The 27,718-nt window shown below is 39.1% G+C and overlaps 2 protein-coding genes and 1 pseudogene across 2 annotated transcripts; 2 read left to right on the top strand and 1 right to left on the bottom strand.

The window, feature by feature from the left end:
- Nucleotides 1–11,681: 11,681 nt before the first annotated feature.
- LOC122700891 (olfactory receptor 7D4-like) lies at nt 11,682–13,258 on the bottom strand (the record flags this gene model as incomplete). The annotated part of the gene is made up of 2 exons (XM_043913921.1): nt 12,335–13,258; nt 11,682–11,702 (listed from the first exon to the last, which is right to left on the bottom strand). Coding segments are annotated over exons 1-2 (945 nt in total), but the record flags the coding sequence as incomplete, so codon positions are not given.
- A 9,406-nt stretch (nt 13,259–22,664) lies between these two features.
- On the top strand, nt 22,665–22,906 carry LOC122700342 (annotated as a pseudogene).
- A 200-nt stretch (nt 22,907–23,106) lies between these two features.
- Nucleotides 23,107–25,138, top strand: LOC122700339 (armadillo repeat-containing X-linked protein 5-like). Its single transcript, XM_043913146.1, is given in 3 exon segments — nt 23,107–23,182; nt 23,476–23,634; nt 23,637–25,138. Coding segments are annotated over 3 exon segments (1,737 nt in total).
- The last annotated feature ends 2,580 nt before the right edge of the window (nt 25,139–27,718 follow it).

The following is a 27,718-nucleotide window of genomic DNA, read 5'->3' as shown; positions in this document are numbered from 1 at the left end:
TTAAGCTTTTGAGCTTTTATTTATTTTTTTCTTTTCTCAGTGACTTTTTTTTTAATCGTTGTTTTAAACCTTTCCCTCTATGCTGAGCTTTTGCAGTTCTGTGGAGTCTTCCTCTTTTTTTCTATTTTTTAAATTCTAATTATTAATTTTTTAAACTTATTATTATTTTTTCTACATTTATCCCTTTGTTTGTTTTCCCTACTGTTCTTTTCTGCTTGCAGTTAATCTTTAATGTATATAAATTTCTTTATCTACCTCTATTTATCTTTGTATATCTATTCTTTCTTTCTTTTCTTTCTTTCCTTTCCTCTCAACATATTTGTTAGTTTCATTTTCATTGCTTTATTCCCCAACTGGCGCCTTGCTTTAGTTTTGTTTTCCAGTTTGTGCTTTAGTTAGTTTTGTTCTTAACTGATAGATAAAATTTTTGGTTTCCTTTGTTCACTGGGTCAATCTATTGTACTTTATTTTAGTTGGACTGTTTTGATTCTCCTTATAGGTGTATATGTGTTTGGGTATATTCAGTCACACTTTTCATTGTTGTTATAGACCTCTGCCCCTATGTTGGACTTTTGCAGTTCTGTGGAGTTTTCCTTTTTTTTCTCTCTTTTTTTAATGCTAATTTTTTAAACCTATTATTATTTTTCTATATTTATTCCTTTGTTTGCCTTTCCTACTGTTCTTTTCCACTTGCAGTTAACCTTTAATGTATATAAATCTTCTTTATCTACCTCTATTTTACTTTGCATATCTATTCTTTCTTTCTTTTCTTTCTTTCCTTTCCTCTCAACATATTTGTTACTTTTATTTTTATTGTTTTATTCCCCAGTTGGCACCTTACTTTACTTTTGTTTTCCAGTTCGTGCTTTAGCTACTTTTGTTCTTAACCGGTAGATACCAACAAAGGTCTGTCTAGTCAAAGCTATGGTTTTTCCAATAGTCATGTATGGATGTGAGAGTTGGACTATAAAGAAAGCTGACTGCCAAAGAATTGATGCTTTTGAACTGTGGTGTTGGAGGAGACTCTTGAGAGTCCCCTGGACTGCAAGGAGATCCAACCAGTCCATCCTAAAGGAGATCAGTCCTGGATGTTCATTGGACGGACTGATGTTGAAGCTGGGAAACTCCAATACTTTGGCCACCTGATGCGAAGAGCTGACTCATTTGAAAAGACCCAGATGTTGGGAAAGCTTGAGGGTGGGAGGAGAAGGGGACAACAGAGGATGAGATGGTTGGATGGCATCACCGACTCAATGAACATGAGTTTGGGTAAGCTCCAAGAGTTGGTGATGTACAGGGAGGCCTGGCGTGCTGCGGTCCTTGGGGTCACAAACAAAGAGTTGGACACGACTGAGTGACTGAACTGAACTTAACTGATAATTTTAGGTTTCCTTTGTTCACCAGGTCAATCTATTGTACCTTATTTTTGTTGGACTGTTTTGATTTTGCTTATGGATGTATATGAGTGTGTACATGCATTCACACTTTTTATTGTTTTATAAACCTCTGCCTCCACGTTGGGCTTTTGCAGTTCTGTGAAGTTTTTGTTTTTTATTCTTTCTTCTTCCTCTTTTTTCTTTTTTATTACTTTTACTTTTTACTTTTTTAAACCTATTATTATTTTCCTGCATTTATTCCTTTGTTTTCCTTTCCTACTATTCTTTTCCCCTTGCAGTTAATCTTTAATGTATATAAATCTTCTTTATCTGCCTCTGCTGAGTTTTGCATATCTATTTTTCTTTCCTTTCTTTTCCTTTCCTCTCAACATATTTGATAGTTCCTTTTTCATTGCTTTATTCCCCACTTGGCACCTTGCTTTAGTTTTGTTTCCCAGTTTGTGCTTTAGTTACCTTTGCTCTTAACTGGTAAATATAATTTTTGATTTGCTTTGTTTGCCAGGTCAATCTTCCATACTTTATTTTAGCTTGACTGTTTTGACTTTGCTTGTGTGAGTATATGTATATGTGTATATTCCATTATTTTAATTATTATTTGCCTGATTTTGTAACTGCCATTTGTCTAGGGTTCATGTTTGGTTTCTCATTTTGGGGTATTTGTTTTAATCTCACTTAATGCCATAACAGACCACATGTGAAATCTTTGTTCCTGACCAGAGATCAAGCCCTGAGCCTTTGGAGTTGGAGCACTGTCTCCAAGACCCTAGACTACTAGAGAACTAACTCTAGGGAGTATCAAATAGTGAGAACTCACACAAAGGAAACCACTTGAATACAAGACCCGGCATCACCCAACCACCAGTAGCACCCTGTGCAGAACGCCTCATCTAAAGAACAAACAAAACAAAAATACAAGCCAAATCATTAGCAGACAGGATTACCACCTCACTCAGCCTTACCCATCAGAGGAAAAACAAACAAATGGACAAATAAACAACAACAACAACAAAAATTCAGCACAAATCTCAACCTGTAGGAAGCTTACACAAACCACTAGGCCAAACTTAGGAGAGCAGAAACCAAAAGGAAGAAAGAATTCAACCTTGACACCTGAGAAAAGGAGACTTCAAACACCATAAGTTTTTTAAAAAGTAATGAAAATACTATACCAATGAGGAACAAATTAGAAACACAGAAGTCCAGATAAATGAAGAGAAAATAGGCAAAATACCTGAAAAAGAATTCAGAAAAATGATGATCAAAAAACTTGAAAACAAAACGGAGACAATGCAAGAATCAATTAACAAAGACCTAGAAGAATTAAAGAATAAATATACAGAGACAAACAACACAATTACTGAAGTTAAAAATACTCTAAAAGGAATAAATAGCAGAATATCTGAAGCAGAAGAACAAATCAGTAAGCTGGAAGATAAAATGGTGGAAATAGCTTCTAAAGAGCAGAATAAAGTAAAAAGAATGAAAAGAACTGAGGATAGTCTCAGAGAGCTCTGGAAAATTTCAAACACACTAACATTCAAATCATAGGGGTCCCAGAAGAAGAAGAGAAAAAGAAAGGGTATGAGAATATTTTTTGAAGAGACTATAGTTGAAAATTTCGCCTATGGAAAAGGAAATAGTCAATCGAGTCCAAGAGGTACAAAGAGTCACATACAGGATAAACCCAAGGAGAAACACACCAAGACACATACTAATCAAACTAACAAAGACAAAGAAAGAATATTAAAAGCAGCAAGGGAAAAGCAACAAGTAACATACAAGGGAAACCCCATACGTTTAACAGCTGATTTCAGCAGAAACTCTGCGGGCCAGAAGGGAATGAGAGGATATATTTAAAGTACTGAAAGTGAAATATCTACAACCAAGATTACTGTACTCATAATTGATGAAGAAATAAAAAGCCTTTCAGAGAAGCAAAAGTTAAGAGAATTCAGTACCACCAAATCAAATGTTAAATGGGCTTATAGTCAAAAAATACAAGACAAGGAAAAGATCTACAAAATCAACCCCAAACAATTAAGAAAATGGCAATAGGAACATACATATCAATAATTACTTTAAATGTAAATGGATTAAATGCTCCAACCAAAAAACACAGACTGGCTGAATGGATACAAAAACAAGACCCATATTCTGCTGTCTACAAGAAAGCCACTTCAGACCTGAAGACACATATAGACTGAAAATGAGAGAATGGAAAAATATATCCCTTGCAAATGGGAAGCAAAAGAAAGCTGAAGTAGCAATCCTCATATCAGACAAAATAGACCTTAAAATAAAGAAGATTACAAGAGATAAGGAAGGACACTATATAGTGATCAAGGGATCAATCCAAGAGGAAAACATAATAGTTGTAAATATCTATGCACCCAACATAGGAACACCTCAATACATAAGACAAACACTAACAGACATAAAAGGAGAAATTGACAGTAACACAATAATAGTAGGAGACTTTAACACCCCTTCATACCAGTACACAGATCATCAAAGCAGAAAATTAATAAGGAAACACAAGTCTTAAATGATATATATTAGATGAGATGGATCTCATTGGTATCTTCAGGATATTCCATCCAAATATAGAAGAATACACCTTCTTCCCAAGTGCACGTGGAATATTCTCCAGGATAGACTACATCTTGGGTCACAAATCAAACCTCAGTAAATTTAAGAAAATTGAAATTGTATCAAGCATCTTCTCTGACCACAACGCTATGAGACTAGATATCAATTACAAGAAAAAACTGTAAGAAACACAAACACATGGAGATTAAACAATACGTTTCTAAATAGCCAACAGGCTAGTGAAGAAATCAAAAGGGAAATAAATCTCCAGAGACAAATGACAATGAAAACACAACTCAAAACCTATGGGATACAGCAAAAGCAGTTCTAAGAGGGAAGTTTCCACCAATACAATCCTACCACAAGAAATTAGAAAAACATTGAATAGACAACCTAACTTTACACCTAAAACAACTGGAAAAACAAGAACAATAAAAATTAGTAGAAGGAAAGAAATCATAAAGATCGGAGCAGAAATAAGTGAGAAAGAAAATGAAAGGAACAGTAGTAAAAGTTAATAAAACTGAAAGCTATTTCTTTGAGGAGCTAAACAAAATTGAAAAACCTTTAGCCAGACTCATCAAGAAAAAAAAGAGAGAAGACTCAAATCAGCAAAGTTAGGAATGAAAAACGAGAGGTTACAGCAGATAATGCAGAAATACAAAGGCTTATAAGAGATGACTGTGAACAACTACATGGCAATAAAATGGATAACCTGGAAGAAATGGAAAGATTCTTATTAAAGTTCAATCTTCCAAGACTGCACCAGGAAGAAAGAGAAATTATGAACAACCCAATTACAAACACTGAAATTGAAGCTGTGATCCAAAATCTCCCAAAAAACAAAAAACCCAGGACCAGATGGCTTCACAGGAGAATTCTATCAAACATTCAGAGAACTAATGCTTATCCTGTTAAACGCTTTCAAAAAATTGCAGAGGAAGGAACACTTCCAAACACATTCTATGAGGCCACCATCACCCTGATACCAAAACCAGACGAAGACAACACAAAAAAAGGAAACTACAGGCCAATATCACTGATGAATATAGATGCAAAAATCCTCAACAAAATTTTAGCAAACAGAATTCAGCAACACATCAAAAATCATGATCAAGTTGGGTTTATTCCAGGGATGCAAGGATTCTTCAATATACACAAATCAATCAACATGATACACCATATTAACAAATTGAAAGATAAAAACCATATGATAATCTCAATAGATGCAGAAAAAGCCTTTGACAAAATTCAGCACCCATTTATGATTAAATCTCTTCCAAAAATGGGCACAGAAGGAGCCTACCTCAACATAGTAAAGGCTATATATGATAAGCCCACAGCAAACATTATTCTTAATGGTGAAAAACTGAAAGGATTCCCCCTAAGATCAGGAACAAGACAAGGGTGTCCATTTTTGCCACTGTTATTCAACATAGTTCTGTAAGTCCTAGCTACAGCAATCAGAGAAGAAAAAGAAATAAAAAGAATCCAGATTAGAAAAGAAGAAGTAAAACTCTTACTGTATGAAGATGACATGATACTGTACATAGAAAACCCTAAAGATAGTATCAGAAAATTACTAGAGCTAATCAGTGAATTTAGCAAAATTGTAGGATACAAGATCAATACATAGAAATCATTTGCATTTCTATATACTAACAATGAAAAATCAGAAAGAGAAAATAAGGAATCAATCCCATTCACCTTCACATTCACCACTGCAACAAAAAGATTTAAATATCTAGGAATAACTTACCTAAGGTGACAAAAGAACTGTACACAGAAAATTATAAGACACTGATGAAAGAAGTCAAAGATGACATAAACAGATGAAGAGATATTCCATATTCCTGGTTAGGTAGAATCAGTATTGTGAAAATGACTATACTACCAAGTGCAATCTACAGATTCAGTGCAATCCCTATCAAATTACCAAGGACATTTTCCACAAAACTAGAAGAAAAAATTTCACAATTCATATGGAAATACAAAAGACCCTGAATAGCAAAAGCAGTCTTGAGAAAGAAGAATGGAGCTGGAGGAATCAACCTTCCTGACTTCAGATTATACTACAAAGCTACTGTCATCAAGACAGTATGGTACTGGCTCAAAAACGGAAATATAGACAGAAATGGAGCAAGATAGAAAGCCCAGAAATAAACCCATGCACCCATGGGTACCTTATTTTTGACAAAGGAGGCAAGAATATACAATGGGGCAAAGACAGCCTCTTCAATAAATGGTGCTGGGAAAACTGGACAGCTACATGTAAAAGAATGAAATTAGAACACTTCCTAACACCATACAAAAAGATAAACTCAAAATGGATCAAAGACCTAAATGTAAGACCAGAAACTATAAAACTCTTAGAGGAAAACATAGGCAGAACACTCAAAGACATAAATCAAAGCAAGGTCCTCTATGACCCACCTCCTAGAGTAACGGAAATAAAAACAAAAGTAAACAAATAGGACCGGACTAAACTTAAAAGCTTTTGCACAACAAAGGAAACTATAAGTAAGGTGAAAAGACAAACCTCAGAATGGGAGAAAATAATAGCAAATGAAACAACTGACAAAGGACTAATTTCCAAACTATACAAGCAGCTCATACAACTCAATACCAGGAAAACAAACAACCCAATCAAAAAATGGGAAAAAATACCTAGACATTTCTCCCAAGAAGAAATACAGGAGGCTAACAAACACATGAAAAGATGCTCAACACTGCTCATTATTAGAGAAATGCAAATCAAAACTACAATGAGATATCACCTCACACCAAAGAGAATGGTCATCATCAAAAAGTCTACAAACAGTAAATTCTGGAAAGGGTGTGCAGAAAAGAGAACACTCTTTGGTGGCAATGTAAATTGATACAGCTACTATGGAAGATGGCAGAGAGAGTCCTTAAAAAACTAGGAATAAACCACCATATGACCCAACAATCCCACTCCTAGGCATATACCCTGAGGAAACCAAAATTGAAAAAGACACATGTATCCCATTGTTCATTGAAGCACTATTTACAATAGCTACAACATGGAAGCAACTAGATGTACATATCCATAGATGAATGAATAAAGAAATTGTGGTACATATACACAATGGAACATTACTCAGCCATAAAAAGGAATGCATTTGAGTCAGTGCTAATGAAGTTGGATGAACCTAGAACTTATTATATAGAGTGAAGTAAGTCAGAAAGAGAAACATAAATATCATATTCTAATGCAGATGTACAGAATCTAGAAAAATGACACTGAAGAATTTATTTACAGGGCAGCAATGGAGAAACAGACATAGAGAATAGACTTACAGACATGGGGAGAGGGGAGGAGAGGCTGAGATGTATGGAAAGAGTAACATGGAAACTTTTATCACCATATGTAAAAAAGATAGTCAATGGGAATTTGCTGTATGGCTCAGGAAACTCAAACAGGGGCTCTGTATCAACCTAGATGGTGGCGTGGGGAGGGAGATGGGAGGGAGATTCAAAAGGGAGGGGATATATGTATACTGATGGCTGATTCATGTTGAGATTTGACAGAAAACAACAAACTTTATAAAACAATTATCCTTCCATTAAAAAATAAATAATTTTTTTTAATGGAAGGATTTCTTAAGCTGGGGGGAGCTAACAGAAAAGTACTAGATGATGTTACAGGAGGGAGGTGGGTTGATGGGATTAGGCCATCTAATTGCTGCTTTTCCTTTTAACTGCATGATAATTGCTTTACAATGTTGGGTTGCTTTTTGCCATAGAACAACGGAAATTGGTCATAATTGTACATACATCTCCTTCTTGACCCTCCCTCCCCTCCCCGCATCCTACACCTCTAGGTATCACAAGTGTCAGGCGGAGCTCCCTGTGTTGTATATCAGCTTGCCACTAGCTATCTATTTTACACATGATAGTATATACATGACACTGCTACAGTTTCGGTTGCTGCCTTTTTAATTTAGGCTCTTACATTCCCACAGAAGCTGGGAGACAAGAGAACTAACTTTCTTGATGATTACATTTCAAAGCGAAGGCTTAATGAAAGGCATTCCTTGCTTGTAAAAAGAACAAAAGGCTTAGAAAAGATTAATCTACATTTACTAATAAAAGGAGCAGATAGGACTCCCTTGGTGGTTCAATGGTTATTCCTCCATGTTTCCAATGCAAGGGGCATGGGTTCAATTCCTGGTCAGAGAACTAATATCCCACATGCCCACGGTATGGCCAAAAAAGAAAGGAGTAGAAAAAGAATGTTAACGTTTTCTAATGTAAGTATTCTAAGAAAAGAATGGGGACAGATAGGTAGAAACTTGTTTAAGCTGAGGGGGGAAATTTAAGGTAGTCTTAGTGTAAGTTAATGACTTAGTGTTAGTCAATAAGGTAGTCTTAGTCCATTGTTGTTGCAATTTTGCAATTCTTTAGGTTTTGGTTGTGGTGTGGTAAGCTAACCTCCATTCTGAAGCAGCAGTTTTAAATTATGCTTTCAAGTAACTTGAGTTATAAATTCAAATGGTGGTGTTAACAGTGAGAGGCAAGGCAATAAATCTGGAATGGTATGCTCACAGGTGAGCACACATCAGGAGCATTGCTTGATTTAGCTAACTAAAAATATCAAAAGCAAGTCAGCAAGTGTCAGAAAGGAATATATGTATACAACAGTTGATCCACTTTGTTGTACAGCAGAAACTAACACACCATTATAAAGCATTATACCCCAATTAATAAAACAAATTTGAAAAAGATGCATGTACCCCAGTGTTCATTGTGGCACTATTTACAATAGCTAGGACATGGAAGCAACCTAGATGTCCATCGACAGATACATGGATAAAGAAGTTGTGGTATATATATATATACACTGTGGACTATTTCTCAGCCATAAAAAGGAATGAATTTAAGTCAGTTGTCGTGAGGTGGATGAACCTAAAGCCTGTTATACAGTGTGAAATAAGTCATAAAGAGAAAAACAAGTATTATATATACGGCATCTAGGAAAATGGTACTGATGAACCTATTTGCAGGGCAGGAATACAGACTCAGACATAAAGAACAGATTTATGGACACAGCAAGGAAAAGAGAGGGTGGGATGAAATGAGAGCAGCATTGAAATATACACATTACCATATGTAAAACCGATGGCCAACAGGAAGCTGCCGTATAACACAGAGAGCCAACCAGGTGCTCTGTGACAGCCTAGAGGGACGAGATGGGGTAGGAGGTGGAAGGGAGACTCAAGAGGGAGGGAACACATGTAAACTTATGGCTGATTCATGTTGATGTATGGCAGAAACCAACACAACATTGTAAAGCAATTATCCTCTACTTAAAAATAAATTTTTTTAAAAAGTCAGTTCCCACAATTGAAAATCATGATTCTTTTCCCAGTTTCCAGACCCAACCCCATTTTTCAGTCTCAAAGACTAGAAATTAAACAGATTAAGTAGGAGATGAGCCCCCCTGCCCTTTTGGAAGCCCATTCTTGTTCTTCAAAATGAGAACATTCTTCAAGGACATAACCTGGTGACCAGTTGATTCAACTGGACTCCAGTCCTGGTGTGAGCAGTGATTCTTTTTATGTGTTTATGTTTGCCTTCCCTGCCTGCAGTGCCTTGGCAAACACGAACATTCAAAGACTTAATGCATCATCTAATTTTTTAAAAATATTTATTTATTTATATTTCTTTTTGGTTGTGCTAGATCTTCCTTATTGCATGTGCACTTTCTCTAACTGTGGCAAGCAGGGGCTACTCTCTAGTTGCAAGAGTAGTGATAAGTGTGGGCTTCTCCTCGTGGTGACTTCTCTTGTTGTGGACTACAGGCTCTAGTGTGGATGGGCTTCAGTAGCTGTGGCTCATGGCTTCTAGACCATAGCCACAGTACTTGTGGTGCACAAGCTTAGTTGCTCCATGGCATGTGGAATCTTATTGGACCAGGGATCAAACCCGTGTCCCCTCCAATGGCAGGTAGACTCTCAGTCACTGAACCACCAAAGAAAGTCCCATCCAATTTCTTTATGGTGAAGAAGATGGGAAAATAAACATTCATCAAGACATCTAGTTGTTTGAACTTATTCTGTACCCCCTGAAGCTGTTCAGTATCACATATGTCCAGGGTGGCAATTCTGTGATTCAATTCCTACTCTCTTGAATTCTAATCCAGCACTCTGTCCTGGCACAATACCTGGACATATGTCCTCTTTCAGCCAGATTTTGCCGCCATCTGGATCTTGTGTTTCAACCTCAGTAAATTCACCTGTAGAACGAGGCAACTAGATCCAACAATTTATTACCTAATATTGTTCTAATATTCTTGGCCTTGCAGTATTTTTGTCTCTAGTGATACATGTTCATACCTTATTTTGGAAACATACTAAATATACATAGAAAAGTTCAGCCATGCTGAAAATCAAATAAATAATCTATTTGTCAGTGTATTTTCTGTTTGACATAGAGCATGATCTGATAAATGCTGAAATCCAGGATTTAAGCTCCATGAGGGCAAAGATTTTTGTCTTTTTTTCCCTCCCTTCACTTCTGTGTTCTGGATATTTGCATCAGCCTGGCACATTGAACACCACTCATTAAGTCCTGTTGAATAAATGAATTTGGTAAGAACTAGCAATGGTATTGATAACAAGCACTATTTCATAACTCTTAATCAACTATTCTGAGTCTGTACTTGAAGTGGCTGGTGTCAACCTGGAGAACTGGAAATCCAATCCAATTTACAGTGATGGATAAGTAAAAGGAGGGATGCAGAGAGTAGGACTGAGGTTAATAGTCATCACTGTAAGAGGTGAAGACAAAGTTCTCACCAGGCAAGTCACTTGCAGAGAATGGATGATAAACAAAACTTGATGTGACTAAGAGACAAGATTTCTTGTTGGAGAGAGTGTGGAGAAAAGGGTACCCTCCTATACTGTTGGTGGGAATGTAAATTGGTACCGCCACTATGGAGATTCCTTAAAAAACGAAATATAGAAGTTCATGTATTGGCCCTTATCTTTCTGGCTTACTTCACTCTATATAATGGGCTCCAGTTTCATCCGTCTCATTAGAACTGATCACCAGTCCAGGTTGGATGCATGAGACAAGTGCTCGGGGCTGGTGCACTGGGAAGACCCAGAGGGATGGGGTGGGGAGGGAGGCGAGAGTGGAAATCGGGATGGGAAATACATGTAAATCCATGGCTGATTCATGTCAATGTATGGCATAAACCACTACAATATTGTAAAGTAATTAGCCTACAACTAATAAAAATAAATGGAAAAAAAATTTAAGAAAAAAAAAGAAAAAGTTAAAAAAAAAAAAGAAAAAGTAAAAAAAAAAAAAAGAAGTTCATGTAGAATATATGATCCCACAATCCCACTCCTTGGCATATAACCACTGAAAATCATAATTCAAAAAGATACATACAGTTCAATGTTTATTGCAACACTATTCACAAAAGCCAAGACATGGAAGTAACCTAAATGTCCTTCAACAGAGGAATGAATGAAGATGTGTACATATAGACAGTGGAATATTACTCAGCTATGAAAAAAGAACAAAATAATGCCATTTGCAGGAACATAGATGGACCCAGAAATTATCAAACTAAGTGAAGTAAGTCAGACAAATATCATTAGTATCACTTACATGTGGAACCCAATAAAAATGATACAAACAAACTCATAAAACAGAAAGACTCACAGATCTCAAAGTCAACCTCTTGGTTACCAAAGGGAAATGTGGGGGGTGGAGGTAGTGATAAATCAGGAGACTGGAATTAACATACATACACTGCTATGTATAAAATAGATAACTAGTAAGGACCTACTGAATAGCACTAGGCACCCTACTCAATATCCTGTAATCACCTGTGTGGGAGAAGAATCTGAAAAAGTGTGGACATACATACAACTGATTCACTTAGCTGTATAGCAGAAACTAGCAGAACATTGTGAATCAACCATACTCTAATAAAAATCTTTTACAAGAGGCAGGATTTCAAACACTTGAATGACAATATAATATACTGAGTAAATGCAAGCTGTTGAGCAATTAAGCATAGGTCTACATTCTAAAATTCAATCAGTGGTCATTAAAAAGCACTTTCTCTATGTATGCAAAATTATAAAATAATAGTTGATATTCTAAGTTCATGAAATGTGTTTCTAAGACAATTCTGAAATTGTTTAATGAGCTGAATGCAAGATATTTGCATTAAAATGTATACGCTCTGCTTAAATAAAATACATGTTTATTCAAATCACACACAAGAAAAAAGCAGGATTTCTTTAGCCAACTACTGCTACAACTGTCAGCTCAAAACCCTTGGATCAGTATTCTCATCACTGAACACAGAGTGTTCTTGCAAAGACTTTTTGTAGAGCCCTCTTGATGTCCCTGTTCCTCAGGCTGTAGATGAACGGGTTCAACATGGGGGTGACCACAGTGTACATCACCGAGGCGATCATGCCTCTCCAGGAAGATGAATCAGAACTGAGATACACACCAAGGCCTGTCCCATAGAACAAAGAAACCACGGACAGGTGAGACGCACAGGTAGAAAATGCCTTATATTTCCCATGAGCTGATGGGATTCTCAGAATGGAGGAGACAATGCAGGTGTAGGAGAAAAGGATCCCTGAGAAGGGAACAATGCCGAGAAAGCCAATCACCATATACAGCAGGATGTAATTGATGAGTGTGTCTGAGCAGGCAAGTGTGAGGACCTGAGCAAGTTCACAATAAAAGTGTGGAATGACCCAGTTGGTACAGAAGGACAGCCGCAACATCAACAGACTCTGGATCACGGAGTATGACGAGCTGGTGAACCAAGACACCAGAACCAGCAGGCCACAGAGGCAAGGGTTCATGATGACTGTGTAGTGCAGGGGGTGACAGATGGCCACATAGCGGTCATAGGCCATCACAGTCAGGAGAAAAGTGTCCATACCTCCAAAAACCATGAAAAAATACATCTGGGTGATGCAGCCTGCATAGCTGATGGATTTGCTCTGTGTCTGGATGTTCACCAGCATCTTTGGGACTGTGGTGGAAGTGAAACAGACATCGGCAAAGGACAGGTTACAGAGGAAGAAGTACATGGGGGTGTGGAGTTGGGAGTCTGAGCTGATAGCCAGGATGATGAGCAGGTTCCCAAGGACAGTGACCACAAACACAGATAGAAATAGCTCAAATAAGATGTGTTGCTCCTCTGAGTCTTGGGAAAATCCCAGGAGTAAAAATTCTAAAACACGTGTTTGATTTCCTGGTTCCATGTTGCTGATGCATCATCTAGACGATTGAAGAAGGGGGGAAAAGAACATGAAATAACCACTGGACCGACTCTAGAGTCTCTGTGTTTGTGCGTTATTTGCTCAGTCATGTCCGACTCTTCGTGATCCTATGGACTGTAGCCCACCAGGCTCCTCTGTAGGTGGAGTTCTCCAGGCCAGAATACTAGAGTGGGTAGCCTATCCCTTCTCCAGGGGATCTTCCTAGCCCAGGGGTCGAACCCAGGTTTCCTGCATTGCCGGCAGATTCTTTACTGTCTGAGCCACCAGGGAAGCCCATAGAGTCTCTCTACTTCTTTAATTTCTTAAAGTGAAGGATTGGGTATAAGAGCATTAATATGACAAAGCTTCAGAATCCTATATTGTTATTTGTCTATGCAGCATTTCAACCACTGTCCACTGACCTTTGGAATACACATCCATCCTCTTGAATCTGGCTTGTTGTTGTTGGTCAGTCACTAAGGCTTATCTGACTTTTTGCAACTCCATGGACTGCAGCCCACCAGGCTCCTCTGTCCATTGGATTTTCCAGGCAAGAATACTGTAATGGGTGGTCATTTCCTTCTCCAGAGTCTCTTCCTGATGCAGGGATCAAAACCACGTCTGCTGCATTGCAGGCAGATTCTTCACCACTGAGTCACCAGGGAAGCCTCTATCTCTGGCTTAGGATATCAAATCTAAAAAGTTAGTGCAAGACTTCCCTGGTGGTCCAGTGGATAAGAATTCACCTGCCAATGCAGGGAACATGAGTTTGATCTCTGGTCCAAGAAGATCTCACATGCTGCAGCACAGCTAAGCCCATGTGCCACAACTGCTGAAGCCCTCATGCCCTAGAACTGGCGCTCCACAAGAGAAGCCACCACAATAAGAAGCCCACTCTCTGCAACTAGAGAAAGCCCTATGCAGTACCAAATACCTAGTGTAGAGAAAAATAAATAAGCACATTTTCTAAAAAAAAAAATAATTAAAAGTTAAGGGCAACTTTGAAACTTAGAGATAAGTGGTTCATTCTTGCTCTAAAGCAAAAGTGGAACATGAGGCCTGGTGAAGTACAGTAACTTGTTCTAGGTTATTTGCCTTGTCTGGGACACAGAAAGGAGTCAGATAACCATGTCTCAGAGGTAACAAAATTTGAGAGAACATCTCAACTATCTGGTCAGAGAATTGTGGGATGAGTAGAATTAAGGTCTATTTCTCATGGAAAAATGAAGAAAATATTTTCACTAAATAATAAAACACATTTACAAATGTTTAGGGGCTTCCCTGATAGTTCAGTTGGTAAAGAATCCGCCTGCAGTGCAGGAGACCCCGGTTCTATTCCTGGGTTGGGAAGATCTGCTGGAGAAGGGATAGGCTACCCACTCCAGTATTCTTGGGCTTCCCTTGTGCTCAGCTAGTAAAGAATCCACCTGCAATGTGGGAGACCTGGGTTCACCCCTGGGTCGGGGAGATCCCCTGGAGAAGGGAAAACCTTCCATTCCAGTATTCTGGCCTAGAGAATTCCATGGTGTTGCAGAGTCGGACACAACTGAGCAAGTTTCACCTACAAATGTTTAATGCCTGGTATAACAAGGACATTGAGGGCAGGAGGAGAAAGGAGCGGTACAGGATGAGATGGTTAGAGAGCATTATTGACTCAATGGACATGAGTTTGAGAAAACTTCAGGAGATGGTGAAGGACAAGGAAGCCTGGCATGCTGCAGTCCATGGGGTCACAAAGAGCTGGACATGACTGATTGTCCAAACAACAACAAATACCAAGACTATCATTATCTCATAGAAACAGGGCTATATGCTTCCTGGACATTTGTCACGTGATGAAACACCCTTCACCTGGGAAGGTAAGGGACTGGTTTAAATGTCCAAGGAAAATGTGTCCATCAAAAACCATTTCAGTACCATTAGATACTAGAATGGTCACAAACAAAATTTTGTTCTCTGTAGTGCTCATTAAATATTGGGAGGAAAGAAGTTGCACCAGGATATTTACATATTATTCTGAAAGGATGAGTCTTATGTGGCACCCACATTAAAGTGATGCTTAGAATGGAGCTAAGAAGATGAAGACACTCATCTAGATCCCACCTGCCCTCTGATTCTCACCACCCCTGGTCCTCAGGGTCCTGTACCCAAATAATAGATCCTATAACCAGCAATTAGGGATAACATAAGATCATACAATGATTGATACTGAAGAACAGGGAAGCCTGGCATGCTGCAGTCCATGGGGTCACAAAGAGTCGGACACCACTTATTGACTGAACAACACAATGACTGTCAGTGTTCTGTTTTCCTTTTACAAGTCTTTCTGCACACTTGCTATAGTGTAATGCCCCTAATTACAAAGGAAAAGGACCACCATTGACTGTCCTCACTGTCAGTCTCCTTAGGTATTAAAATCCAAGTCCCCTAAGTTTCCTTAGGAGGATGAATGATGGGTCAAATGGGTGAAGGGGGTCCAAATGTGCAAACTTCCAGTTATGAAATAGGTAAGCCATGGAGTTTTACTGTATAATATGGGGACTATTTGCATATTTGAAAGCTGCTAAGAGAGTAGAACTTAAAAGTTCTCATCACAAGAAAAAACTTTGTAATCTTTTTCTTGAGTTTGTGATCTTGTGATTTGGTCTTAAATGGCTTGTTGTGATCATTTTGAAATATTGAGTATTGAATGTCTTCAAATATTGAATCCTTATGGTGTACATCTGAAAATAATATAGTGTCATATGTCCATTGTCAGTCAATAATTATTTTTTTGTCAGTCAATAATTAAAAATAACTCAAGGCAGATAGTGTCTTTGGAAAGATAAAAATGACTGTATCATGTGCAAATTGTTTTACTATATATGAATATCTTCATTCAATCTGACTCTTTTGGGGAGGTGGGCAGCTTTTAATTGTCTATAGTGGCTTCTAATCAATTGAAAGGCAGTCCAGTTTTCATGACTCATATTTGAAGTATGATAATTTGTAAAAAGATTCCCTTGACTTTTAGTAAATGTGGATTGTTTGCTTGCATTCCAACTTGCTTTATTCAGCAGAGTAGTAGAGAACATATGAGAATGCCTGAGATTCTAGGTATTCCCTGGAGTGTGCTGTGCAAGTTAATGGATCAACTACCTTGAAAGAGAGGAAAGTAATTTTGTCCCCTACTGATCTATTGCGGGCTTCCCAGGTGGCACTGGTGATAAAGAACCTGCCTGCCAATGCAGCATATGTAAAAGATGAGGGTTCCATCACTGGGTTGGGATCGCAAATCTCTCGCAGAGTTCTTAGCACACAGGGGCCCTCCAAATGACTACAGCAAGTGAATTAATGAGTAGGTGAGTGTACAAACCAGTATTTCTCCATTGTTGCTCATCAAAATCTCTGGGTGTCTATGACCCCCAAGCCTTCAACAACTCTTGCCTTCAAGGAAGTTACTATGTGGAAAGAAGATAAAAGAAATAAGATATTAATATTAATAGAAGAGAGATAGAAAGAGAGACAGAAAAGGAACATAAAGTTTCTGCACATTGAATAACCAAGTCCAGACTTCCCTGCTGGCTCAGTTGTAATCAATCTTCCTGCCAATGCAGGAGACAAGAGTTCTATCCCTGGTCTGGGAAGATTCCACATGCAGTGGAGCAACTAAGCCCATCACCACAGCTACAGAGCCCACGCTGTAGAACCTGGAAACAGCAACTACTGAGCACCTAGAGCTCATGTTCTGCAACAGAAGAAGCCACCACATTAAGAAACCCATGCACCACAACTAAAGAATACCCCCTGCTCATTGCAATCAGAGAAAAAAGCCTGCACAGCCACAAAGACCCCGCATAGACAAAAATAAATTAAATTAAATGGACAACATGCTCAATCCCAATGTTGAACCATCCCTAGTCCCAACAATAGTACATTTCCTCTGACCATGATATTTACTTATTCTTTCACCTAGGATCATTCTTCTTTTCAGTTTTAATTTTTTGTTGAAGTAGATTTGATTTAAAATGCTGTGTTAATTTCTGTTGTAGAGAAAAGTGATTCATTTATATATATATTTACATTCTTTTCTATATCCTTTTCCATTATGGTTTATCACAGGATATTGAACATAGTTCTCTGTGCTGTACAGTAGGACCCTGTTGTTTGTCCATTTTATCACCCAGGGTCTTTACCCAGGAAAGTATCAGCAATTGCTTTTCTACAGTCTTTATCTGAAATACCAACATATGTGTCCCTGACTTCCTGTCCTAATTATCTAAAGGCACAAACAGAAGTTAACTGAGAGACTAAATAGGGAAATTACACATTTGCAATAGATTTCACAAAGGATGAATTATCACACAGCTATTTTTCTGTGATAATAAGTAAGGATACTCATCATCTTCTGATTTCCCTTTCTGGAATTCCTTCAACATTTATATTCTGAGTCCTTTCACTTTTTCTAAGTACCTTTTACCTCTGAATGAGGAGATCCTTTCTTTTTTGTGCTCTGCCCTCAAACACTTGAAGACCTCCTTCCAGGACAGAACAATGGTGTGTGTGTGAGAGCTTAGCCTTTCGACTCTTTGTGACCCAGTGGACTGTATAGCCTTCCAGGCTTCTCTGCAAATGGGGTGTTTTCCCAGCAAGCATACTGAAGTGGCTTGCCATTTCCTCCTCCAGGGGATCTTGCCAACTCAGGGATCGATCCCTCCTCTCCTGTGTTTCCTGCATTACAAGTGGATTCTTTACCACTGAGCCAGCTGAGCAATGGCAGGTAAGAGGATAAAGACACTCATTCCTTTACCTCTGCTTATAGGGCCTAAGGAGCTGGAAAGGAAAGAGTCAAGGGGTAGGCAGACACTGGACAAATGCCCCCTCTCTCCATCTTCTCAGCATTACCTCATGGGTGATCCTCATCCTTTCAGGATTATACACAAACATCTTGGTGCAATTTTTCTCTTCTTATAAGTGTTTATGAACACCATAGAGGATAGTACTTTCCCAGGTAGTGCTAGTGGTAAATAACCTGCCTCCCAATGAGATGTAAGAGATGCGGGTTCAATCCCTGGGTTGGGAAGAACCCCTGGAAGAAGGCATGGAATCCACTCTAGTATTCTTGCCTAGAGAATCCCATGGACAGAGGAGCCTGGCAGGCTGTATATATAACTGTATATAAATACATATAAACTGTATATATAAACTCCATATATATAGCTGAGGTGAAATCTCACTCTGTTTGGCAACTTCACACAAGTAGTGCAGCCATTCACCTTCCCAAGAATTACCCTCTAGAGCTATTTCTCCACAGACATCATAGGGTTTTCTTTGCCTTGTGCTTAATAGGCCAGTGCCCTTTCCACTCAATCACCTGTTTTTTCTATTTCCCACAACACTTACTGGGATATGCAGGCTTGCCAATATGGGACCACCACAGGGGCCAACTTCCCTGAATCCTGTTCTCTCGTGGAGTGTGGATGATGAAGGAAAAAGGTCTGTCCCACCAAAAGAAAAAAAAAAAAGGATATAAGGCCAGGCACATGCTTTGGGGTCTGGTTGATTTCTCCTGGAGAAGGCATTGAGTGTCTTTGGTCTGGCACATGGAGGCCTTGGTGACTATAAATTGATGTGTTACAACTTTTGTGCCCCTAGAGACTGAATACCCTCTGAAGCTTGTTAGACAAATTGATCAATGGATCTTCCATTCCCTGTTCAGTCTGACTCCTCAAGGACAAGGAGCACACAGGAAAGGATCTCTGACCTGCCCAATTCCTTGTCCCTGTGAGACTTGCAGAGGGTCTACCTGTGATTCCTCTATTCTGGGTCTGTTTATTCTGTGAAGAATCACTCTGGTCTCCCTTCAGTCTCCTCTTTGAGACAAGTGTCAGCATTTTGGATTTGTAGCTTCCACATTAGAAAGATTGCAGAGTACCAAAGGGCCCCAGACCCCTTTGTCTATTGAGAACTACTAGGGTAGTTCTCAAACGTAAGCCTGCACCAAAATTATCTTGAGAATGTGTTACACCACACACTGCTGAGTCCTACCCCCAAATTTCTGCCTCAGTAGATTTGTGCTTGAGTTTTTCAGGTGGCTCAGTGGTAAAGTATCCACCTGCCAGTGCAGGAGACTCAAGTTCAGTCCCTGGGTCAGGAATCCACTGGAGAAGGAAATGCCAATCCACTCCAGTACTGTTTCCTGGGAAATCCCATGGACAGAGAAGCCTGGTGGGCTGAAGTCCATGAAGTTACATGAGAGTTGGACACAACTTAGGGACTAAACAACAACAACAACAAGTTTGGGGCTTGGCTCTAATAGTTTGGATTTTTTAAAGTTTCCAAATTTTGTCAGTCCCCACGACAATCTTTTGAGAACCATTGTCCTGGGGTAATGTTGCATAATTTGAGTATTATCCAAACTACCATAAAACTAATGGAAAGGAAGAAAACTTACACAAACATAGGCACAAAATTATACTACTTGTGGGTATATATGTGTGTGTATGTAAAAAAAAAATGTGTATGTATAGAGAAGAGACTGGTAGAAAATGAAATGAAGTGTCGACAGTGAAAAAAAATCCCATTGACTGAGGTTTTTGTTAATATATAGCTTCCCATCTTATCCCAGACTTACCTACTCAACATATCCAGGAAAAGAGTTTGAGAATTTGCTTTTTAAAAATATTTACTTATTTCCTTGCATCGAGCCTTAGCTGTGGCACATGGGATCTTCGTTGCAGCCCACAGATGCTCTAATTGTAGTGCTGGGGCTCCAGAACTCAAGGGCTCAGTAGTTGTCGCACGGGGGCTTAGTTGCACCCACATGACACATGCATCCTAGTTCCCCTATCAGGGATCTATCCTGTATTCCCTGAATTGCAAAGTGGATTCTTAACCACTGAATCACCAGAGAAGTCCTAACTGAGGGGTTACTTTTGAAAGAAAATTACAATGCTTGTGAGAGTTGGATGGCAAAGAAAGCTGAGTGCCAAAGAATTGATGCTTTTGAACTGTGCTGCTGGATAAGACTCTTGAGAGTCCCTTGGACTGCAAGGATATCAAACCAGTCAATCCTAAAGGAAATCAACCCTGAATATTCACTGGAAGGCCTGATGCTAAAGCTGGAGCTACAATAATTTGGCCACCTGATGGGAAGAACTAACTCATTGGAAAAGATCCTGATGCTGGGAAAGATTGAGGGCAGGAGGAGATGGGGAAGACAGAGGATAAGATGGTTGGATGGTATCACTGAATCAATGGACATAAGTTTGTGTAAACTCCAGGAGATAGTGAAGGAAAGGGAAGCCTGGCATGCTGCAGTCCATGGGGTCACAAAGAGTCGAACACTATTTAGTGACTGAACAACAATAGTTTTACTTTATGTTTATTGCATATAGACTCACAAGCTGGATCAACATTGCCAGGAGAAATATCAACAACCTCAGATATGTGGATGATACCACTTTTGTGGCAGAAAGCAAAGAAGAACTAAAGAGCCTCTTGATGAGAGTGAAAGAGAAGAGTAAAAAAGCTGGCTCAAAACTCAATATTCAAAAAACTGGGATCATGGCATCCGGTACCCTCACTTTATGGCAAATAGATGGGGGAAAAGTGGATAGTTGCAGATTTTATTTTCTTGGGCTCCAAAATCACTATGGATAGTGACTGCAGACATGAAATTAAAAGACATTTGCTTCTTGGTAGAAAAGCTATGACAAACCTAGACAGCGTATTAAAAAGAGGAGACATCATGGATGAAAATGGAGCCCCTTATACAGAGTGAAGTAAGCCAGAAAGATAAAGAACATTACAGCATACTAACACATATATATGGAATTTAGAAAGATGGTAACGATAACCCTATATGCAAAACAGAAAAAGAGACACAGAAATACAGAACAGACTTTTGAACTCTGTGGGAGAATGTGAGGGTGGGATATTTCAAAAGAACAGCATGTATACTGTCTATGGTGAAACAGATCACCAGCCCAGGTGGGATGCATGAGACAAGTGCTCGGGCCTGGTGCACTGGGAAGACCCAGAGGAATCGGGTGGAGAAGGAGGTGGGAGGGGGGATCGGGATGGGGAATACGTGTAAATCTATGGCTGATTCATATCAATGTTTGACAAAACCCACTGAAATGTTGTGAAGTAATTAGCCTCCAACTAATAAAAATAAATAAATAAATAAATAAAAAATAAAAATAAAAAGAGGAGACATCACTTTGCCAACAATGTCCATATAGTCAAAGCTATGGTTTTTCCAGTAGTCATGTACAGATGTGAGATTTGGACCATAAAGAAGACTGAGAGCCAAAAAATTGATGCTTTTGAACTGTGGTGCTGGAGAAGATTCTTGAGAGTTCCTTGGACAACAAGGAGATCAAACCAGTCCATCCTAAAGGAAATCAGTCCTGAATATTCACTGGAAGGACTGATGCTGAAGCTCCAATACTTTGGCCACCTGATGGGAACAGCCAACTCATTGGAAGAGACCCTGATGCTGGGAAAGAGTGAGGGCAGGAGGAGAAGAGGCCAACAGAGGATGAGAGGGTTGGATGGCATCACAAATTCAATGGACATGAGTTTGAGCAAACCCCGAGAGATGGGGAAGGACAGGGAAGCCTGGAATGCTGCAGTTCATGGGTTTGCAAACAGTCAGATACCACTTAGTGAATGAACAACAACAACATACAGTATATACAATATTCATGTTGTATATTTTATATTGTATGTGTGTATATATAATGAAGTTCATCATTTTAACCATTCTTATGTGTAAAAGTTCTGTGGCATTGAGTACATTCACAATGTTGTGCAACCATTACCTCCATCTATTTCCAGAACATTTTCATCATCCAAACAGAAGCTGTAAATTCATTAAACAGCAACTCCCCATTCTTCTCTCTGATCAGACCCTGAAAACCTCATTTCTACCTTTTGTCTCTATGAATTTGCCTATTCTAGATATATCATGTAAATGAAATCATTTAACATTTATCCTTTTATGTCTGACATTAAACTATTTAATGGTAAGCATTTCACTTAGTATAATGTTTTCAAAATTCAACCATGCTGCAACACCTATCAAAATTTCATTCTGTTTTAAGATTGAATAATATTCCATTGTGTGTGTATATCCCATTTTGCTTATTCTTACATTATTGATGGACACATGGGTTGTTTTTATCTTTTGGCTCCTGTGATTAATGCTCCTCTGAACATTGGTGTGCAAGAATCTGTTTGAATTCCTGCCTCCAATGTTTTGGGGCATATACCTACATAGAATTGATGAATCCTGAAAATACACCTTTAAAAGGATTTCAAGGGGCCTGAGCAGCTGTGGGGGCAGCATTATTTAGCAGCAGTGTCAGCAGTTCCAGTGCACTGCTTTACTTTTTAGCTGCCTGAGCATAGGGACATAGCCATTATGCCAAAGAGAAAATCCCCAGAGAATACAAAGGGCAAGGATGGATCCAAAGCAACTGAACCGGGGCCCAGCAGACAGTTTGCCAGGTTCTCAGCGAAACCTGCTTCTCCAAAACCTGAACCTGAACCAAGAAAGAAAAATCTGCAAAGAAAGAACCTGGAACAAGGAGTAATATGTTGGGAAGAGGAAGGAGCGGCGCTATGCAAAGCGTGGTATCGCTCCTCTTCCGTAAAGCCCTTTAGCAACTCTGGTTGTCGGTGTTGTTTCTTGGGATGAGGCGAGACAAAGTTTGCGGAGGAAATGGTGGCTGTTAAAGATTTACTAGGAGCGGGTCCCTGAGGTGTCCTGGGGACAAGAAGAAGGAAATACCAAAAAGTGACAATCGTATGCCAATTGCGGACCTTCATCTGATAAAGTGTCTGCACCCCCTCGAGGCAAGGAAATGAGAAAACTACGTCTCATCCAAGCGGAGCAGGTCAATGAAGGGGCGGGCACTGCTTGGGAGTGTGGATACGGGTGTCAGAGGTCCAACTTCAGTGGCTGATCTGGTGGCCTTGGAGTGGCTGAAGACCACCACCCTCCACAGGGCTGTGATCAGGCACACAGCCATCCTTCCCTTCCCTGAGTGAGCTTCCCCTGCGCGTTGTTTGTATCACTGAGAGCCTGTAGATCGAAAGGGGGCTGAGTGACAACTGGACTTTGTATGAAAACACCAACCTGGGAGAGACCCTCAGTCAAGGCTGAGACAGGGGTGGGGATATATAACTTGGCCTTGCCTGTAACTTGGATCGTGACTGACTTCCGTACTGAGGCAAGGGCAGAGGAGGGGCTGGGGTTGGCCTGAAAGCTGGCATCCGTGGCCCTGCCAACACTAAAGCCAAGGCTAAGATCCAAGCCAAGGCAGTGGCTGAGGCAGAACTGAAAATGGGACTGGTGACCCAGGCCAAGGCTGGGGATGGAGCAGTGGCCAGGACACAGTGACCTATGCTGAGGCCATGGCTATGACAAGGCAAGTGAGCAAGATGGAATCTAAGACTAAGACTAGAGTCATGGCTGAGACCAAGGCAACCCCTCTGACAGAACCTAGTGTAGTGTCCCAAACCAAGTCAAAGGCCATGCCTATGTCCAGGCTCAGTGCTGTGACCAGTTATAAAGTGAAGGCAGGTGCTGGAAGTGAAGCCAATATCGGTTCCAAAGACAACATTGGGTCCAGGTCCCAGAGAAGGAGCGAGGCCAGCATCAAGTTGAAGTTTGGCGACAGAGCTGGTACTGTAACTCAGTTCCGAGATGAGAATGAGGAAAATGTCTGTTCTTGGTTTTGGACTGGAGAAGAGCCTAGTGTAGGATCCTGGTTCTGGCCTAAAGAAGACAACCCATTTCAAGTGTATAAGCCTCCAGCTAAAATCCAGGAAAAGCCTAAGCCTACACCCAAACCTGAACTTACTATAAAGCAAAAAGCAAAAGCATGGTCAAGAGCCAGGTTTTCTGTCCTAGTTCCAGTAGATGGAGGGGAGCAATCCTTACCTCCAGGAGGGAATTGGACTCTGGTTGATACCTTGATTGAAACTCCTCTAGGGATTCGACCTCTGACCAAAATCCTACCCTATGATGGGCCTTACTTTCAGACCTTAGCTGAGCTCAAAAAGCAGGTTAAGTATAGGGAAAAGTATAGGCCCAATCCAAAAACCTGTCACTGCAAATCACATGTTTTTAGTTTAGAGCCTAAAGAGTTTGATAAACTTGTTGCCCTACTTAAGTTAACTAGGGATCCTTTCATTCATGACATAGCTACAATGATAATGGGTGTCAGTCCTGCTTATCCATTTACCCAAGATATAATTCATGATGTAGGTATTATTGTTAGGATTGAAAACTTGGTCAATAATCCCAATATTAAAGAACACCCTAGAACTTTAAATATGGTGGATGACAACTCTGAGTCTTCTGGAGAACCACAAATAGGAGAGTTGTACATAAATCAAATTAGTAACGACATAATCTTTTATCCTTTGAACTCCCCTGTGCAACTGTCTGGACTAAAATTATTAGTGCAGCTGAGTGTAAACTTTGAGTACCACCATATAATTGTCAATTACATTCCAGATTTCCTCACTTTGTTAAACAAGGGAAGTGTCAAAACCAAGTTTTATGTTTTAAAAGTGGGTTTGCACTTGTCTAAAAATCAAGCCAATACAAGAGAACTGATCTGTGCCAAAGTGTTGTCATCATTGGGTGCGCCCTTTAACAAAAATGAGTCAAAGGCCAATATTCTTAATATCACTGAAATATTTGAGAACATAAATTTCCAATTTAAAAAGAAGGTGAAGCTATTTAGCAAGGAAGAGTTCACAAAATATGAACTTATTTCCATATTTCAGGGAGCAAAAGAGTTTGGTCAGAAACTACAAGACTTAGCAGAGCACAGTGATCCTGAGGTGAGAGATAAAGTTATAAGATTAACACTCAAACTCTGAATAGCTGTATGTTCTCACAAAACCTTTAGCAATATTTTTGGTGTTGTAATATGAAACCAATGCAACTTATATGTTAAGTATTTATGCTATCTGTGCTGATTGAAGGAGCTAATTTTATGGATACCAAATGATCTTGAGAGCTTGAATGTTTGTTGGTTTTCATTGTGCTATGTAAGTTCAGATATTTTTAGTATTTTTGCAATATGACCTGATAATGAACCTATTCATCCTGAGTAAGTTATACTTCTGTGCTTTATATTAACATAAGTGTATTCATTTAATACTTCAATTACATGTGAATAAAGTTGCATGCTAAAACTGGTGAAAAAAAAAAGAGTAATATGTTGGGGTCCTTTAATGGACTGGGACCTGGTGGTCTGGAGTCAATGATAAGAAAGTGAAAGAGAGAGCCGGAGGGGGAGAGAGAGAAAGAGAAAGAAAGAAAGACATGGGGACCCAAGCTCTGATGGAGCAAAGGTGCTTTAATGATTTTTCTGTGAGTATATATAGGCTATAGTACAAGAAATTTCTATAATGATAAAGATCAGAAAACCAAACGTACAGTAACCGTTACCAAGGGAACAAACGATAATGATGGTCACAAGGTCAGGAGACAATCCATATCTCAAAAAAAGAGGGAGACTAAGCAGTTTTCTCTTAAAGAGAATGTTTTACTAAAGGAGACCCAAGCCTGTCTCCCACAATGACCTCAGTCCTGAGAGCTGTGAGCAGTTCTACTTACTTCTGGCAGAAGCTGATAAGGAACAGAGGATTTATGAGAAATAGCACATAGGAATCCTCCCATCAAACACTCCCTGAAAATTCCTCCTTATTTATTTATAATATTTGTAAAAAGAGTTCTGACTATAAGAGTTTGTTTAGTTTTAACAATCTTTGCATAAGGTAACAGTAGATGACAAATATAATTGTCAAGATAATCACTAAAATTACAGTTCCAGACCTGATGCTGTGAGTAATGCTTTGAAACCATTTGCATGGGTCTAGCCTAGATAATTGATCAGCTAGTTGTTCAGCTAAAGTTTCCAAATTAGTAGAAGAGGGCAGATTATTAGAAAAGGTTTCAAATATTTCTTTTTGTAATAATTGTGCATTCAGAGAGGCATTATCATGTATGTTTTGTAAGTGAAATTTGATTTGTTCCCAGTTGTAGGCATTATTATTGAATTGAACAGGAGCAACACAAAATTGAGTAGAATTCTAATCACATTTTAGTATCACCTGTTTTTGTACATCTAATAATTGATCTGCAACCCATTTGATGGCTGTCCATAGTTCCTGTATTTCATCTTGAATATCCTCATCTATTTGAGCCTGAGTGGCCCACATAGTATGAGCATCTTTAGTCCAATTTTGGATAAAATTATGTGCTTGAATTGAGGTTTGTAAAACAACAGCAGTGACAGCAGCAGTGGTGCAAATAGCTATTAATCCCAAAATGCAAAAAATCAGCCATCCAATGGATCATTTAGATAGCTGGAGCAATTTAGTAAGTAACTGGGAAGCAAGTCCAGCCATGGGACCTTCTTCCCAGGGCTGCTGGAGATTTATTGGTAACCATAGATTATGTCAAAATTGAAGAATCAGAAGGGAGTCATTTCTCAAGGAAATAGAGGAGTTAAGACAAGTATATAATTTACAATTTATGCAAGTTACAGAATATAAAGTCTTATTGAATTGTAAATTTCCTATAGCTACAACAAAAGGAAGTGGAACATAGGCTTGTATAAAATATGATTGATTATAGTGAAAGAAATAATTGCTATAGCTACAATTGGTCCCTGTGAAATGTCCGGTCCAAGTCCCAAGTTCTTCGGTGTTTGCAGCAAGTTTCCAGATGTCCCATTGTTCAGGCCCAATCTGTTTATCAAGAATGATTCGAGGACTGGAGGGGGCATTCCACCATCAAGCCATCCAAGAAGTCCTCTATCATGGTAATGCTCCATTGTAGTATTAGTAACCTTCCATGCTACTTGAGTAACATAATCACAGATAGTGCTGTTAATATCATCTGAGCAGTTAGATAACTATATACCATGGGGTCTCCAATCAACAATTGTATGATTAGCCATAAACATTAATTTTTCTGATTTGGCCTGACATTTGTCCCAATGAACAGGAATATATTTAAAGTTCTTGTTAGTAAACCCTTTGCATAGTGTTCTTTGTTCTTTCTTCAATTCTTTGCCTAAAGTTTCAGTAGCATAAACATGATTCATGGGCAAAGAAAGGGCAGTAAGTAATCCAAGCAGCATGTGAAAGTCCTCTTTTGGAGGCAGGGCGAAAGCCCAAGTTTGCTGGCTAATGTTTATGCATAATTCTGTTGGGCCCATCCATAAAGGAAGGACTTTATAACCTAGAGAGATATTAATTAGTTTTTCTTCTTCTTCAGGATGAGAGGGCCCCTCCAGGTTCCAAGGAGGGGGCATATGTGTTGAGTCATTAGTGGATATGATTGGTCGTATATCTGTCCATTTTATAACCTACAATAAAAAAGGGGGGGTTAGGTATATAAGCCCAATAAGTGTGATCAATCAAGTCAGCCTGAATGGGGGAAGTAAA

This window comes from Cervus elaphus, chromosome 9 (genome assembly GCF_910594005.1).
Source record: "Cervus elaphus chromosome 9, mCerEla1.1, whole genome shotgun sequence".
Lineage (NCBI taxonomy): Eukaryota > Metazoa > Chordata > Mammalia > Artiodactyla > Cervidae > Cervus > Cervus elaphus.
This window is presented reverse-complemented; position numbering and strand designations above follow the sequence as displayed.